General features: G+C 44.5%; 1 protein-coding gene across 1 annotated transcript in view; it reads right to left on the bottom strand.

Moving 5' to 3' along the window:
• Positions 1-14,132, bottom strand: part of LOC142767822 (gastric triacylglycerol lipase-like) — a 39,591-nt gene extending 25,459 nt beyond the window's left edge. Inside the window, exons 1-2 of the mRNA XM_075870061.1 lie at positions 13,932-14,132; positions 13,185-13,277 (exon numbers count right to left, since the gene is read on the bottom strand). Of these exons, the coding sequence (XP_075726176.1) occupies positions 13,185-13,277; positions 13,932-14,132 (294 nt within the window). The remainder of the gene's footprint in view (positions 1-13,184; positions 13,278-13,931) is intronic.
• Positions 14,133-18,862: the final 4,730 nt, after the last annotated feature.

Below are 18,862 nucleotides of genomic sequence, written 5' to 3'. Positions count from 1 at the left end.
AGTCCCGGATGGATGGAGACTTAGCAGGACGAGCATGATCTATAAAGGAAATGGGGGCAAAGCTCTTATAAACAACTACCGTTCTATATATAACAGTGACAGGCTGACGATGCAGATTATAAAGGAATGACGGCAGGCATGGATATAGCATTAGGGGTTGCTGGGGGAACTGCAGATTGGGTTTCATGAACACAGGAGGTTGGAAGACAATCTGTTTTCACTGACGCAGTGCATCGAAATAGAAGAAAAGGAACACCGGCCCCCGTGGCTAGCATTTTTGGATATCAAGGGAGCGTACGATAGCGTGGTTCAAGAGGAATTGTGGGGAATACTGGACACACTAGGCGTCGAAGATGTAGTCGCTAATCTTTTAAAGAATAACTGTAAAGATAACAAGATAGTTATAAAGTGGAAAAAACAGGTGTCCAAGCCTGCATAGGTAAAACGGTGGCTTAAGCAGTGGTGTCTCCTGTCATCCTTATTAATCATGATGTACCTACAAGGATTAGAGGCCAAATTAGAGTTAAGTGGACTGGGCTTCAACCTCTCTTTATTCAAACAGGGAAAACTCATTGAAGAGGCACTACCAGCATTGATGTATGCAGATAATATAGTGGTAATAGCTGACAACAAGGAAAATTTGGACAGATTGGTTGACATCTGCGGTAATGTGAAGAAAGCTTAGATTTCAGATTCAGTAAGAAAAAATCCGGATAATGAATTTTATTGACAATAAAGGTAGTGAGCTTAGAATACAGGTTGTCAAGCTAGAGATAACAGATAAATACAAATATGTGGGCGTGTGAATAAGCAATGGGGCCGAGTACCTAAGGAAACACGAAATATACGTGACAACTAAAGGTAACGGGAATGCAGCGGTAATAAAAAACAGGGCACTGTGGAGTTACAATAGGTATGATGGGAGAGGGATATGGAAAGGTGTCATGGTTCCTGGTCTGACGTTCGGCTTTACGGTCTTGTGAATGAGATCAGAAGTTCAAGCAAAATTAGAAATTAAGCAACGTGTAATAAGTAGGCTTGCCTTAGGAGCTCACGGGAATACACCAAATCACGGAGTACAAGGCGATATGGAATGGACTTCATTTTAGGGCTGGGAAGCTAGCAGCAAGATAAAAATTGAGAAGTGATTGCGAGAAATGGGGGAGGAGCGTTGGGCTAGGAAAGTATTCAGCTACTTGTACATGAAGAATGTCGATACAAAATAGAGGAAGCGAACCAGAAAATTGACTGGTAAATTTTTAGAAAATAGCAGGGGGCGAAACCAAAGAGATTTATTGATTAAGAAGAAGGTGAAGGAAGCTGAGACCGATATGTGGAGAATTAGCATGATTAAGAAGTCCGCACTCGAGATCTATCGAACTTTTAAGCAGGGAATTGCCAAGGAAAGAATCTATGATAATACTCGGGGTAGTTCTTCACTGTTTGAGCCCAGGACGGGAGTATTGTGAACCAAGACATATCTGGCCAAATAAGAAGGGGTAGACACGTTATGCAGTACGTGTGGAGAGGAAGAAGAAACTGCCAAACACTTGATAATGCTCTGTAAAGGGCTTCACCTTATAGTTCAGGATGATGGCGCAGAGTTTTTCAAAGCACTGGGGTTTAGGGACAAGGAGGACAAATTATACTTTAAGCGGGTAGAATTAATTAGAAGGAGGTTATCTTATTGGTGGTTAAAGTCAAGGCACGAGTGAAAATTAAACCCTTCACTGCAAATTACGAATCCTCAACCTCACTCTTTCAAGGGAAAAAATCTAGTTTTTGGTTCATTAAGTATTACGGCTTAGTGGCACTAGCCACCGCCCGATCTAAACAGTATTCAGCTACATCCATTCATCCATCCATACGTTGGAAATAGTTTAACTAGATGGCGTTAGTTTTCTTCACAGCACATCCACGGAGTGAAAAATGGTGAGTGAGGCGAAGTGTCCACCCGTCAGTCCGTGCTTTCGTCCATGCGTTTGTTCCTGTGTGTGTTTGGACTTCCATTCATCCGGACTCACGGGTAGATGGGCTCACGGACAGACTGACGGATGCTTCGCCTCACTGATGATCACTCACGACGTAGATAAACTGTGATTTTTTTAATGTGAATGCATTTCTCAGTCAGTATCCGTCCACCTTCCTCTCCCATAGCAACAGCTGCGGGCCTGCGCGCCCCTAGCAGCCGGAGCCCCCACCAGGTTATGCTTCGATGTCGGCAGCTGTAAGCAACAGCTGCGGGCGTGTTTGCTTACCTTCACCATTAGTAACCGGAGCCCCCACCTTCTTGAATTGAACGTGACTTGCCACCGCCTCAATGCAGTGTGTTTGAAACGCGTTTGTGGCGTCTGTGCAAGCAGTGTTCGTGTAGGTTTTTTTCTTAGGCTTGGAACGGAGCAGGAGGAGGCGCTAGATCGCCAGAACTCACGGAAACGTTTCGCATGGACTCTGCATTTGCACCTTGCTGCATTGCCACAAGTTCCCTTTTTACGTCAGTAAAGTGACCCAACGCTCCAAGACGACACCAGGCACCATCGGAAATCACCACTTCAAACCGGCAAGTCGCTGTTTTGCTGCTCTGAACGCAACTCACCATGCCCCACTAGGCTAGGTCGCCGTGCTTATCCCAACTCCGGCGTCGTTGCGACAAGACGCCGCCTTTCTCTGTCAGCGTTCGCTTCCAGAGCACGTCTCAGACAGTAAAATGGAAGTTGTCGTAACAGGAACTTCCATAACTGATCAGGAACTTAATGACGAATTGTGGTCACATACCGCGTTGGCCATGCAACGCCGACATCACCGTCCTGATCCCGAGCACAGATCAAATGCAGCCGACAATGTGACCACTGACACCCAACGCGGCAAGCCGACTCCTCGCCATGCACGACCACCGCCTGCTCTAAAGCGACGCCCACTGCCACGGTTACCACCGGAAGACTACGAAATAGTCCTGCGACCGCAGGGTGCATTAAACCTAGCCGATCTGGGACCAGCCAGCCTCTCTGAGGTCCTATGCGCCGCTGCCGAATTCGACTCACACGCAGCCTCTCACACCGACCAGATGCGCATTCAGCCGACCAACAACACTATCACTGTCAGCACGCCTGATGTGAACCGTGAAATGTCTTACCTGAAGATTAGACTACTAAGTGAGAATTGCCGACCAATCCTGTGCCATGGCTGTGTACGCCCCTACACCCGACAACTAGTTTAGAGACATAATATTCAATGCGCACAGCTGCGAAAGTGATGACCAGAATTACAACGAGCTTCGCGCTCGCAATCCAACTATCGACATCGTAAGTGCTCGGCGACTAGGAAAGGCCAAACTTTTCATCTTAACCATAGCTGGTCATACCCTACCCCAGCATATCCGCCACCTTGCTTTCACGCTTTTGATATTTGCCTTAAAAGAACGGGTAGAGGCGTGCATCAATTGATGACAAACTGGTCATAGGACCGACGTGTGTCCGAAGCCGAAAGAAGGTAACTGTCGTCGTTGTGGCGAAAGCCACCCGCAACCTACCAGAAGAAAAGAACTCATTTGCCCGGCGCAATGCGTCGTTTGTAAAGGCGGCCACCTAACCGGAAGCCGCAACTGTAAATACTGGTTACTCAAAAAAGAAGCTTCCAGGAAACAAGAGCACCGACAAAGCAACTCAGCACCTTTCCGACTCCCAGACCGAGGGCACTACTACCGACAATAGGAACTGTTAAGAATCTTTCCCGCTGCTCGGGGGAAGTAGCACCAGTGCTACCGGACCTGACAACGGGGCCCGCTCCTGATCCCCGTCAAGGACCCGGGATCACCACAACAGACTTCCAGCCGTCCCACATGTGAAGAGTGTTGCTTGGTAGACGGACAAGAGTCGAGAGCCGCAGACACAACCCTTCGAAAACCAACAGGTGAGGGAGTTGGCAGAACAGGTAAAACTATTGCAGCAACAATTGGCTGCCGCTAATGATAAAATCAAACAATTGGAACGCAAACATTTTGCGTGGCCTGTGCCGCGCAAAATGAAAACACTGCCACAATGGACGTAGACGCGGTCAGAGGCACGAAACGTAAGGCTGCCGAACCAACAGCCGTAATTGCCACCGCAGACCTGAACGTCTCACAAATCAATGATCAAATTAAAAGGCTAGAAATTTTATTCAACAAAATGGTTAGGGAGCAAAGAACTCAAAACCAACAGCTCACTGAGAGTATCGATGCCCTTAGTATGGCTCTCACTAACCTTACAGCTCGCTTAGATTCACTTCCCGCTCTTACCGAGCGTGCAGCTGCGGCCGTTGTAATCACATCACAGACACCGTCCTAAACTCCCATGCAGCCCATTGCTCACCAAAGTCCCAAAATGCCCTCGACCCAATTTGTCAGGGCAACACCATATTCGCGAAAAGATGGCCACTGCGACTAGCACTCTCTTCTGGCAGTGGAATTGCGGGAGCTACCGCAACGAACCGGCAGCTTCGCAATTTCACCTGCAATCCACCGACCAGTCCCCTGTTATAATTGCGTTATAGGAGACAGGCTATCCTGCGAAACTGTTTGAATATGCCGCATTCAACGAATTTACCACAGCCGGTAAGCAACCGGCTACTGCCATACTGGCGCAACGCAATCTCACAGCAATCCAACATCACTTGCAATATCCAGAGATAGCTCATATTCTCGGAGAACTTCTCCCCCACAAACGCTCAGGTAGCAGTGTATACATTTTAAATTTGTATAGTCCACCCAGAGGTACTATTACTCACGTTGCTTCACTTCTAGGAAAAGTGAGCAGAATAGGGGGTCAATCACAGCTGATAATAATGGGTGACTTTAATGCCAAACATATCAAATTGGCCTACCCCAAATGTGATTGCAAGGGCACTAAACTGTGGGACACGATTAGGGACTTGGGTCTTATCCTACTCACGCTCCCCGACCGACCAACCAGGATTGAGAATAGCGTCAGTCCCAACACAACCCCCGACTTGACACTTGTTAAAAACGCATACGCAGTAACGTAGGAAAGCACTGAACAACAATTAGGAAGCGATCATTATCTGCTTTCATCAACGTACCCACTAAAGAATGCAAAAAAATTCACTACTAAACACATGAAATGGGATGTATTTAGATTCCCGAGAGACAAGTGCTTAACCACCCTTATCGAAGATCTCAGTTAGTGGACCACCGATCTCACTAATGATGCTAAACAGGCTACATGCGAAATTCCAATGGAGCGGGATGGCCCCGTCCCGGACTAGAAGCTTGTGCACCTGTGGGAAGCACAAGCCAGCTTACATCGCCGATGGCTCCACCAAAAGCACAATCGAAAGTTGAAACGCCGACCAGCGCGAATTGACAGGAACATCAAGGAGTGCTCAAAAAAACTTAGTCAAACACAATGGCATCAGCTATGCGACAGGCCCAACGGTCAGCTAGGAAATAAAAACACCTGGCATCTCCTCAGCCGCATACTAGATCCTGAGCAGACTAAAAGCACGTCTCGCAATAAAACGCATCAGCTAGTTTACAAATACACGGGCACCAACCATGAATTAGTGAAAGAACTGAAAAAGAGGTTTTTAAACACACAGGTAGACTCGTCACAAAAGCCTGAATACTCCCGAAATACTAACCATGAGCTAGATCGAGATATAACCGTGGCGGAAATACGCGCTGTTTCGAATAGAGTTCGCACAACGGCTTCCCCAGGAGATGATCAAATTTCCAACAAAATATTGCGTAAACTAGATGATAAGTCTATTACGGCAATTACTGACCTTATGAACAAACATTGGGCGTCTGGGACACTACCGCCAAGTTGGAAACATGCTCGAGCAATATTTATTCCCAAGCCGGGCAAGTCATTGAGTCTGGGAAATCTTCAGCCTATATTCCTTGCTTCATGTTTAGGGAAAGTAATGAGATATGCAATTCTACGACGACTAACAGCTTATGCAAAGTCGAGGGACCAGCAACCCCCCCCCCGGAGGTTGGATTTCGCCAGCAATTATCCACACAGGATATAATGCTGCAACTTCACAATTATATATTAAATCCTAGACACACAGCGGCTACCAGGACCATCGTGGGCCTGGATATCACTAAAGCATTTGAAAATGTGTCCCATGCTGCTGTACTTGACAACTTGGCCCAAATGAACGTCGGCAGTCAAACTTACAATTATATCAGAACTTTTCTGCTTGAACTCACGGCTTAACTAACCAATGGCGACCTAAAAAGCGACAAAATCACCTTTGGAACATGGGGCACTCCACAAAGAGCCGTGTTATCACCATTCCTGTTTAACATTACGATGCATGGCCTGCCCGTTCTCTTGTATTATATCCCACACATTAGGCACTCGCTGTATACTGCTGATATCACCATATGGATCTGCACAGGCTCAGATGGGCAAAGCTGTGACACGATGCAAACAGCCGCCGACACTGTACAGGAGTACGTAAAGAAAGTGGGCCTTCTCGCAACAAATCCGAGCTCTTAGTAATTAGAACCAAAAACAAGAAGGATGACCCCTACATTGGAGCTCACTCCACAATCGATATCACAGTAAGTGGGAACGTTGTCCCCACTGTTCTCAGAATCAGAGTTTTAGGAATGCTCATCCAGCATAACACGCATAACACGGAAGCTATCAACAAGTTACAGGCATCCGTTCAGCAAACGACTAGGCTTCTAAGAAGAGTGACCATGAAAGATCAGGGAATGAAGTAATACGACCTATGCAAGTTAATCCAGTCTTTTGTAATCAGTCGAGTCACCTACTCGTTCCCCTACTACCAACTCAATAAAAAAGAAAGAATGTAGAAAAACCAAACTCCCTAATTAGACAAACATATAAACGTGCCCTAGGACTTCCCAGATACGCAAGCACAGAACAACTACTGCGCCTTGGTATCCACAACACAGTTGAGGAACTAATAGAAGGGCATTTGACGGCCCAAGAAAAAAGGCTATCACGAACCAAAGCAGGCCCGCACATACTCAACTGTCTCGGACAACACACTAGTTGCATGTTCAACAGCGAGGTTTTCCTGCCAGTGGCAGCTCATGCAGACATTATATTTAAACTCCTGCCCAAAGATATGCTGACAGGAATGCATGACGAGAGACCAAAGGCAAGAACAGAAAATCTCGCAAAACAATTTCAGGATCGCCCAAACGTTCTGTATGTTGACGCCGCTCGACAATCAAGGGACCGTCACCCCGTATGCGCGGTGACCGGCAGTGGGGAACGAATCACTGCAGCCACCGTAAAAACGGCCTCAGCATTAGAAGCAGAAGAAACCACCATCGCGCTGGCCACCTCAATTCCGGCCACCAATTCCATCCTGAGTGATTCCAAAAGAGCGCTCATGAATGTTACGATGGGCTGTGTTGGGCCGAAAGCGGCCAACCTTATCAAAAATAAGGAACGAGACAATAAAATACAACTTATATGGGTGCCCGCTCACGCGGAGAATCCAGGGAAAGAGGTGGCCCACCGCGTAGCCCGAGATTTAATCAACCGGAACGAGCACCCCTCCACCCTGGACTTCCCGCCGGAAGGGATTACCATGCATAACGAAATTACATCGTATTACCGATAGAACCGCAAGATATACGCGGCCCTGCAGGCAGATATGTCAAGGGAACAGGCCACGATCTGGGGGCAAAACCAAACAGATTTTTTGCCCAGCCCTCACCGGCTGTCTAAAATTTAGCCAGAAGAGATTACACCAAACTGTCGACATTGCAGCTGCGTGAAAGCTCTTCGGGAATGCGAGGGTAACCCCCCAACAAGAACAACACTGCCAGCTTCCTCCCTCGAAGCGTGGGAGTCGCTCCTGTCTTCAGCTGACTACCGGCTTCAGGCAGAAGTGGTTAACTAGGCCGAAACAGTCGTCTCAAGCTTTGGCCACCACCCTTCGAACCGCCGGCTGTTTAATTTTACCGACCTTGCTATGCCATCAATAAAGCTGTTTCTCCTCTTCTCTCTCTCTCTCTCTCTCTCTTAGCCGTGGACGCTAGCTACTAGAGCTGGAAACGCATGCAGCTGTTCTCACGACAGGAAAGCGCCACGTGCGGCAAACGGCGTTAATGGCTGCACGGTGCAAAAAAAAAACATAAAACTATATTCTTTTAACGCTGGGTTCTCACTTGCGAAACACCGTTATCGACGCTGCGCAATGCATTTGCATTTCCTCACGATTCCTTTCGGGGTGGTAGAGGCAATTTTTATTCTTTTATTTGAACTTTAGTAATTTTCTCCAGTCACACACAAAATACTTTTTCGCTCACGCCAACGGTCCAACGCTAGAACTTCTGCTAAATGTAAAGCTATACGAGATCTTAAACACTGTCTCATAACTAATATAGCACAATATATAGAGGAACAGCTCGCTGCCCAAGTGGTCTAGATGTTGTCTGTGCAATGCTGGCAGAGGAGTTCATATGAATGCAATGCTGTGCCCGCAATGCTGTGTCTGCAATGCTGTGAATGCAATGCTGTGTCTGTGCAATGCTGGCAGAGGAGTTCATACGAAGTTCATATGAATCCTACGGTGATGAAGGAATGGTGGACAGCACTCAGTCGGGAAATGAAGGCGGCTTACATGAAGGGGCCTTTTCCAAGAAACATACATCCCCAGTAAAACAATGGCAGGCCTAAAGCTCGCACATGAGCTCTCTCTTGAAAAGAGGTATGAATGACTTGTACTCATTTCCTACGTCGATACAGCGCAGTACGGTAACAAGAGGATGTTCTCACTGCGGTCTACACAGTGACAGGTGTGTCACTGACAGGTGGGGAGTGCTTTGGTTTTCATCTCGTTAAGGGAGGCTGCCCGAGAATAGCCGAGCGAACCGCAGTTGCGCTGACCTGGTCAGACCGAGATCGTCTTCACATTTATGCCGACTCGAGGAAGGAAATCAGAGCCTTTGAATCTGATTATCTCACTCGAGATCAGTCCTCAATTCTTTAGAACAGGGCTCATCCTGGTTCTTATTCCACCAATTATTTCCCCGAACACTTGGAGTCGAACGTTTTCGAGGGCTTCAAAAACCTCAACGAGCCGGCCCACGATGAACTCACGTGCCACGTCGCTCTCAAGGTTCAGGAGGGACAACAAGAGGCTCAGCAGAAAGATGCACATTTAAAATTCAATGAAACCACTAAACATTACCAGTAAACTTGACGGCATATTCTAATATATTCCTCACCATAATTCCACAAAAATCAGTCAGCTACATTGAGAACGTTGCAGACGTGGCTTTCCCGTAGCGGGGCTTCCTCCGTAGAAATATACACGGATGTGGAACCTATTTATTTTGACTGCACTGAAAGCTTCCATTTTGTGGTTAGCATGCTTTATTATAGCCCCGCCGCGGTGGTCTAGTGGCTAAGGTACTCGGCTGCTGACCCGCAGGGCGCGGGTTCGAATCCCGGCTGCGGCGGCTGCATTTCCGATGGAGGCGGAAATGTTGTAGGCCCGTGTGCTCAGATTTGGGTGCACGTTAAAGAACCCCAGCTGGTCTAAATTTCCGGAGCCCTCCACTACGGCGTCTCTCATAATCATATAGTGGTTTTGGGACGTTAAACCCCACATATCAATCAAGCATGCTTTATTATAGGCGTATCAGCCAGGGCAGCAAGAAAGCTGCGAGCCCTACTCCACCCTAAGAAAATTTGGAAAGGGGCTGCGACCCCCCCCCCTTCGACAGTGGTTATTCTAGGCAGAACGCTGGGAAAACCAGTAAGTAAGGCGCATTTTTCCATCCCAACAGGAATCGCTGAGTTATGTTCTTACGGGCGAACAAAAGAACGAAATTATTACGAGGGTACGTTAAACATGGGGAAATTTTGCAAGCATTGCCGCTGTGATGATGTTGCTGGTACGCTCATATATAAATATATAAATATATATATATATGTATGTATATATATACATATATATATATATATATACATACATATATATATATATATATATATATATATATATATATATATATATATATATATATATATATATATATATATATATATATATATATATATATATATATATATATATATCCCAGCTTATGAGTGAGAAAGGTGAATGAGTTAGTATGCCACTGTGCTTTGGCGTCGTCCCGAGTTGCTTAACATCTACCTCTACAGTGAAGCAGAATGGGAGGAGGCCATAAGAAGTACAGCATTCCGAAGGCAAGCCTAGGCAATCAGGGCCTAGGAAAGTTAGAATGGCTTCCTATTAGGGGCTAGCGTCTATAACAATTTGGATTAAACAAAGTTTTTTTTTTATCCGTTTGTCCGCGCGAAATTATCTTGCTTCGAAAGACAACAGACGAATATACCATGCACGCTTATTGAAGAAAAAAACAAATAGCAAAGGGCTGCACAAGTTCCTTGAAGGAATCGTGAGAGCTGACGCTGACAGTGCATTTGATGAACTACTGACTGCAATAAAACAAGCAACTATGTCCAGCGGAAAGAAGCAGCAGTACCATGTTAAGCTGCTCAGGACTGATGGCCAGTGTGAATAGTAGGGCGAGGCTGCATGGTTGTCCTCTCAGGATGCTACATATGAACTGCACCACCTCCTTCGGAGCGTCTGGTAGGAACAAATATCCGCTGTCTCCTAAAGGATCTAGAAGAAACTTTACAACAGAGAAGAGGTTATTGTGCTGGACATAATGAATGGTGGTTTCTTTCGTGAGCTAACGTTAAGACGTGTTGATGCAAACATTTATCTTTCGCTGCGGCAACAAGAAAAAAAGCGTTAGCTTGCAACAGTGAAAAAAGCATATTCTGTGACGGTTCTCAACCTTCCCCGCTATAAAAGAGATTTAATCAATGAGGTATTAGTAGACCGGTGTTTTCAAAGTATAATTATACCTGACTGAAAGAATATCCTACACAGTCACTGAAAGTGCTTGAAAACTACTTGAAATAACTTTACACGTCACGATACGACGAGCAATGGGGCTCGTGGTGTATTCTTAGTGCTTGCAGGCACTCTAATAGTGCGGCAAACATTTTTGGCATACTGTACAATAGACTTGATCTAGGCTTGGCGTCGTTCAAAGTGTACCTTATGACGGTTTAACGAATGGTCGTCAGTGGGCTGTCAAAAAAAGGACGCTATGTTATTGATGCTGTCCAAGCAGCCTGTGATGCTCCTTGGACGCTTTTCATATTATTTGTTGTGCCAGGGGAATGCGTTGTCTTTTAGGGGCGAATATGCTTAAGGCGTGGGTCGTGCTACTACGTGGCTCCTGTACGTAGTAGTCACCTCTCGTTTTATTCATTGGAATGTCCACTGGATGGCGGTACTTGTATGGAATGAATATGTGATAAAAAGATGCGAAATGGCGGTACTTGGAGTTTTTTCACGATGGACGAACGAATGTCATACAGACAGATAGACGCACATACAGGCTGTGTTCCAATTCTTAGACAGCACGTTGACAGTCTACGCAGACTGCTTAGAAGACATCACCGAGCCATTGCTGTCCGAGAATTGGAAGACGTCTTCACGGTTTTTACACGACGTGCGCCACCTCGCGTTGAGAAGAGGAAGTCTAAATAAACAACGTAACAGTTGTATTTTCTGGCTCATGTCGTGTTAAAATATAAAAAAATAATATTACTCACATTGAGCGTCTGGAGAAGCATCTGCTTGAGTGCAGACGACCATTCCGGAAAGATTCGATCTATCTGAGCGATTCGCTGAGCTGCCATTTTGTTTAGACAGCAAAGTAGCCTGCATCGTATTTGTCTACGATGTGGTCTTCTCGGAGCTGTCTATGTTGCCGGCTACGTGAGATTTGGAATGGGACTTAAGATGGCCGCCGTCTATATAACTGTTTATTTAGCCGTCTATGGTGAGCATTGGAACACACCCCCAGACAGAGAGAAATGCTGGCAGACAGGCTGACGGACTGATGGATGGATGGACATACATACATACATACATACATACATACATACATACATACATACATACATACATACATACATACATACATACATACATACATACATACACACATACATACATACATACGTACATACATACATACATACATACATACACACATACATACACACATACATACATACATACATACATATGCAAGAAAGGGTTGATGGACGGACGGACAGACAGACAGAAGTGAAAGAATGAATGAACCCAGCCGGCGTATGATTCATGGCTTGCCGATAAAACTCTTCGAAGCTTCACCCCACCCACCATCATTCACTCCATGAATTGTCTATAATTTTTGGTTTCTTATCATTTCGGCTTCCCATTTCAGGGTAATTACACGCTAAAACTAGGTCCTTTTGGCGACTATCTCAAGTATATTCTAAATAGATTGTGCTGATTCATTGTGCTCAAATCAGTGAATCGGGGGAAGACTCAAGAGATAAAAATTTTTGCAAGAGCGAAACATTTTCGAATTTTCTACAATGCCGACAGAGTGTTGAATGACATAAAATTTATTCAGAAAATATTGTTTATTATTTCAAAATTTAATTTGGTTTATCTATTAAGCAAGCTGTTGGTGTAAGGTGTCTGCAGCGCAGCATTTTTGCTGCAACTTTCCTTCGATCTCGACCTCTAGGAATTTCTATGTTTAAATTTTTTTCTATTTCAATGCAGTGCCATCTGCGGAATGTATACCTGCTCTACTAAAGATTTATTTTGCTTTGAAGATATTGTAGGGCCACTTCAGATTTTGAAAAAATTATAAATTTCAACAATATTCGTGTTCGTCCACATGGAGAAACAATTCGGACCACGCAGCATTTCATTCAACGATCAAATTTTCACTTCGAATAAATGCAAAAAAGAGTTGTTTTTATATGGCAAACTTTATGATAAAAATGTTTGCTTAAAGTAAACATAATACAAAATTTTCTATTACTGCTATCTTTCTCTTTGGTGACGCGGCAGCCTCCATGTTGATGCTCCCCTCTGCCGTCAATTGTGAGTTATATTCTAACAAACACCTAAAATGGTGATCGTTATTCTACTTGGGAAAGTTTACAGAAAACCTTTAATTAAACTGCCTTCTTCTGTGAAAACTTGCATAATTTATCAGCTGAACAAACTCATCTAATTGTTGTTTGTGGAGTGCTATCTTGTGCCAATGCACAAATTATTCTGATTCTTACAAAAATAGGACCAGCGAAAGGAATCAGCTCACGCAAGGGATATCCAATGTGGCTTAAGTTTGCCACTGGAGCGTAGGCTAAAAGTAGGTTAACCTGCACAAAAAAAGTGAAGAGAATTTGTAATTACGTAACTCAGAAATCAAGTGACTATTGCCAAATATAGCCGTATAGAGACATTTTGATAGCTAAAATATTTTTACTGCAGTAGTGAAGAAATGTAATTTTGCAAGAAATATGCAGTCAGAGTTACCAGCCATCCCAATTTGGCGGGACTGTCCTGACCCTTTAGGGAACGCTGAGTCTCCCAACATTCCTGTCGGTACACCTATATGCCTCGAAACTGTTCTACACCCATCATATCTAAATTCATACAGACTCCAGCGCCTGCCTATCAACGTGCGTCGCACAACGCAACACGAACTTCACACAAATTAATCCAAGGTGTCTGCGAGGGGCTTTCGCCACTATTGCTCTTCGTCGTGAAGTGCGACAGCTTTTAGGAGTATATTCTGTGGCAACAAGACGTGCGCCGGACATCTAGAAGCCAACTCAGGTACGCCTTCAAGAAACCGCGACAATAGAGTTTGAATTTCTCAGGCAGATACGCCTATATAAAAAATGATTAAGCTTTTCACCGCACTTCATGCCTGCAAGGCTGTCGCCGCAAAAAAAAAAAACAGATGTGAAAATCTTCTAACTTCCATTCACTACCGCGATATCACAACGAAGCTATTTTCAAAAACACACCTTGTCGTTGTACTCCAGCCTCGTAGAAAGAATTACCAAGCTTCCAGCCGTGCCTTGAGAGAACACGAGCATGTTGACTTTGCTGGCGCCGGTAACATTCAGCACGAGGTCTATAACGGCCGCAATGTCGTAGCGACCAATTTCGTCGAAGGTGAGGCATGGGTGCAAGATAAAAGTACGAAACACAGTTTGCTGATGCATTTGATAGGAAAAAAATTCTCTTCACTGGCCGTCATCATTTCGCAACAAAAAGTGAAGGACACTTCGTAAACTCCGAAGCGTGTTCGCGGAGTGTATGTGCCCATTGCGACGGGACGGTCAGAATGAAGCACAATAGACGCGTCTTGCTCCTTTTATGAGTGGGCGGAATGGGGCCGGCCTACGATGTAGACGCGCATAGCCGTCCGACTAATTTAACCGCTGCAACGAGACGTTTGACGAAGGAGCGCTGTCGTGCGTGCAGATGTGCCATCACGCGTAATATAACTAGGTGCAAGGAGACGAGAGCCTAAGAAATGGCGTTTTTTAATAGCTTCACTACACAAGCATTTCGTACAGACTTTAGGCAGCGAAGCTGAAACATGAGGCCCCGGTTATGATGAGGTGTGATTTTTGAAGTGCCTTCTGCTGTAGGTATTGATTTTTCGATGGCTACAATAAGTGCACTAGATAATATACTTTACCTGAGGCTTGAAGTAGAAAACGGGTCTCTCTTTGTACACGCGGTGGTGTTTAAAAGCACAAAGCGCTTTGTGCAAATTCCCTTATCAATGTGACTGGGGCGGCATCTTTGTTTGTGATGCAAACAGCAGTGTTGCCGTCAACCAAAACTCGAGATCGACGCAAGTACAGAGAGGAGTCGGAGGGTCTTTCCAACTAAGCTAGTCTTGTGGCATAGCTTAGGTATCTCCCAAAAAGCGAAGGCGTGGAGAGTGTGTACGTTAGTGCGCGGGTGGAAGAAGGGGGCATACACGCGTGGATTTTGCTATCGCGTACAACCCTGAAATGCGACACCTAGAAATCGCCTTTTAACGCAATCGCGTTAAAGAACTCGTGTCGCAGAAAACTCGCTGTCGGCGTTGGCCCCGTTGGTTGTGAGCGAAAAATTGTCTGTGTGTTATGACCGAAAAATCACGTTACCGAGATAGCCGCAGGAGGCTGCTACTTGCCTGCGCGTGCACGCGCAATCACACTGAAAAAGCCACGTATTCGAAGAAAAAAAAGTGCTCAAGGTCACGGGCGCGGTTGGTTGATATATTTTTAAATAATTGTATATTTCTGAATATACCAAGTATCATAACGTGAAACCAATGTCACATACTTCGTCAAAGTCACTTGTCCAGACACTTGTGGCTGATACCCGTTAATGATTTATACGAATGGTGGAGACCGTTATTGTTAACCTAAATGCGACAGCAATAGGAAGAACTGACATCCGCATGCGCTGACCCCATGGATGCAAGAAAACCATACTACAAGCAGGAATCGGACCGAAAAATTCGGCGAGTCAATCAACTGTTCCAGCGCAGAGTCCCATCAGGGACTGAAAATGCTTTGGAAAAAAATAGAATGTGAAGGCGTAGTGTTGGTGCAACATAAAATGCCGTTGCAGTGCTCGCAATCAAATTAAAAGATAGCATATGTACTCTCACGAAGGAGCCATGTCGGGTTAACATCAGTTGGATATATACCTAAATGTCGATCACTGTAGTTGGTTGACGTGGCAGTATTCAGGGCTGCCATCCTCGCAAACACATGCGCCACGTGTAAGCTTGCCGCTTCTGGCGTTAGTAACACCATCGTTTTTGTTGTCACTATTACACAGCTCTGAATAACTAGCTGTATTAATTATATGCGACTGATCGATATATATCTGTATGTAGAACATTTTTACTTATCTGTAGAGCAATAGATGCACCGTAAAAGTATTTCACTGCATTAATATTGGTACATTTTGTGAAAGCATCTCATACAAAAATGCAGGTACTCAGAATTATCTCTGAAATACTGTCACGTTATTTTTTTATCGCGACGCTGGCCAGTCCTGATATAGAGAGAGAGAATATACAAAAGGGTGGGAAAGAGAGGACAAGTGAAAGCCTAGAGCCAAGCCAAAACAGCCTAGTTGCAAATCATCTCTGCTCTTACACAGCCTTGCATATGTTACTACAAGCTGCAATATTCATTTTCTTTCCAGTGAGAAGGCCAACTGTGAGTACAATGAGTGCAACACTTCTCTTGTCGTTCCGTTTGTTTTCATATAGCACTGCCTTTTGCGTCACGATTTAAACCACACTAACATGCACACCTATTTCTTTTTCCCCTTCTCCTGCGTTTGGCCCATGGCTGTTGGGGTTAAAAAGGGGATGTGCGCCATCCTTTGAGGGTTAGACTATAGACACTTGGCCACCATCACTGTCTAAAGCCAGCTTGTCAGTGGCGGGACAATTACCACAAAGGAAGCACACCGGGAGTATATAACCCCTTCCCCCCTTCTCTTTCAATTATCAAAAGACGCGGTGGCCACCCGGTCACCTCTCCGCACATGCCTGAGTGTATACCCTTATTTCGCATCGTGAAATTTAGAAATATATCACAATTCGCCACTGTAGTAATGGGTGGTCTTTATGTTAAAACAGGTAAAATCGAGGAGTAATTATTTCAGTTTTGCATCTAACAAGTCCAAAGATGCGATTCAAGGCTTCTTGACTGAAGGGAAAAAAAATTTAAGACTTCTAGACTGAAGCGGAAAAAAACACGTAAACAAAACGAGCGCTGGACCTCAACTGAAATTTTACAAACGTTAAACGACAAACATTCAAGACCACACGCAGCGCCCACAAAAATGAAGATAGCATTGATCATACGGATACCTGCGAAGTCCCCTCGGGTTAGGTTTTTCCTTGACAATCAACGTCAGTGACATTGTGCTCACGCAGTTATCTACTTCTAGATCGATGCTGTTTATAAGATACTTACATGCCTACGTTTAAGGCCACTGTATATTCTATAGCTTTACTGTTCAAGAAGCTCGCAAAATCACAAGGCTTATTGCAATGGTATCAAATTAAAAAAAAAATGTCCCAACACAGGTTACATGGCATTGCATGCCAAGGTAGAAAAAACTCATGGCCTTAACATTATGCTGCTTGACTGCTGACTATAGCAAATAAAAATCAAAATAAAATAAAATACTCGTCAATTCGGATGCGTTTTCAAAGGAGAAGAAAATGCTTGAGCAAATTGTAAATTGATTCAAGTGAATGGCAATGAACAACAAGTGTTTGAATTTTAAGGAGGCCTCCACTCCTAGGACCCTTAAAATTTTATTGTTGTTTTAGAAAGTACACATCATAACAATGACAAACAAAAAACGCCAGGCCTGCGCGGAACGCGCCGTACAGTCACATCAAAAGCTCAAAGAGCGGCCTTTCGGAGTCTTTTTATACACTATTCGGTTAACTGCTATACGCACACTTGAAGGGTAAAACACCGTACACTGTAACTCAACATAACTTTTGTGTATTATGGAGACATTCACTAGGCCATTCTTCGTCATTCTTTGGAGAAGCGTGGTACCCGAACTATGCCTAGCGCTGTTGTGATGAGTTGTACCAATCGATAGCCCACTCGTTGCGCAATTCACATTGTGTGAAGCCTGGTTCTCCTTAGCTGTTCTAAGGCGCTTAATTACACACGTAAGTGTAATTACTTTCCCGACACGAAGCCTGCTTATGGCCAGCTTGCAATGGAGTTCCATGCACCGGTGTTGCTTAGTGGCAGGATACATGGCTGGCAAGCAGGGTCCCGAGATATAAATCCGGTTGTGTCCTTGTGTGCTCAATTTACTTCACTTTACTGTTTTAATCTTGTTCGATAGTCGTTACGGACAGCGCTAGTAGGGGCGGACAACTACAGCGTATGCGACTATTGTTGTGACCTCATGAGAGCTTTCGCTGCGAAAAATGCAAAGCTTATCCGTGGCGACATTTGCTTGTGTCTGACAAAGCGTCGTCTGCTACTTTTGAAGGTGCTGCTCATATTTGTGCCTGTCTCTCACTTCACGTGAGTACAACTTTCAGTGAACATGCACTATCTGTCACGTGTTTTTTTTTTCTTGTTCTCAGTTTATTGCTTGGCTCCTATTAGGATGAATCAGTTCAGTCATCTCACATTTCTTTTTTGAATACATTCAGTGTGAAATTACTTGCCTCCACTGCCAGTACCGGTCGTCTTTTTTGCTCAGGGTCTCATGGCGGGAGCGGTCTGCAATCTCCCGTGTGTTCATCGTCCATACGTCATAACCAAGTTGAGACAAGAGAAAGCCTGCGAGTGATGACAATAAACGTCTCGCCTTCATGGAAAGTAAATTAGAAAGTCTCAACATACGACAGCTTCCGATAAAGCGAGTATTGACTTTACAGGCCTTTATTTAGAATAGCTTGTGATTGTTGAAATCATTGGTGCTCAATTCATGAGATCTCAAGGATGATACAGCGTTACTGGCTGCAATGCTTTACTGAAAACAAGGATAATCGTTATAGTACATTCATTTGAGGAGTATTGTACCGCCTATAAACGAATAATAATGCGTAGTATACCTCCTATAATGCTCAAGTGGTATAAACGGTATCTAAGATCTCTTCGCTGGTACCTACTATAGCTTTTATGCTAAAAAAACAGCACAACACCGTTAATTTAAAAACAGGCTCTTCTTATCTTGAAATATAATTACCTACAAACAATCTACAGGCAATGTTGAATCGAACGATCGATTATTGTTGCCTGAATCGGCAACGAAGTTCTCTGGATAATTGAAAGCATGATTTTCGAAAGACTCAAAAAAGTTTAGCTCTATTAACTATTTCGTTTTGAAAGGCAGCTGTTCTTTAGTTATAAAATGCCCTAAAGCTCCCCGAGCAAGTCACTTT

The sequence above is a fragment of the Rhipicephalus microplus genome, chromosome 7 (genome assembly GCF_043290135.1).
Source record: "Rhipicephalus microplus isolate Deutch F79 chromosome 7, USDA_Rmic, whole genome shotgun sequence".
Lineage (NCBI taxonomy): Eukaryota > Metazoa > Arthropoda > Arachnida > Ixodida > Ixodidae > Rhipicephalus > Rhipicephalus microplus.
Note: the sequence above shows the minus strand (reverse complement) of the source record. Positions and strands in the feature narration are given on the sequence as shown.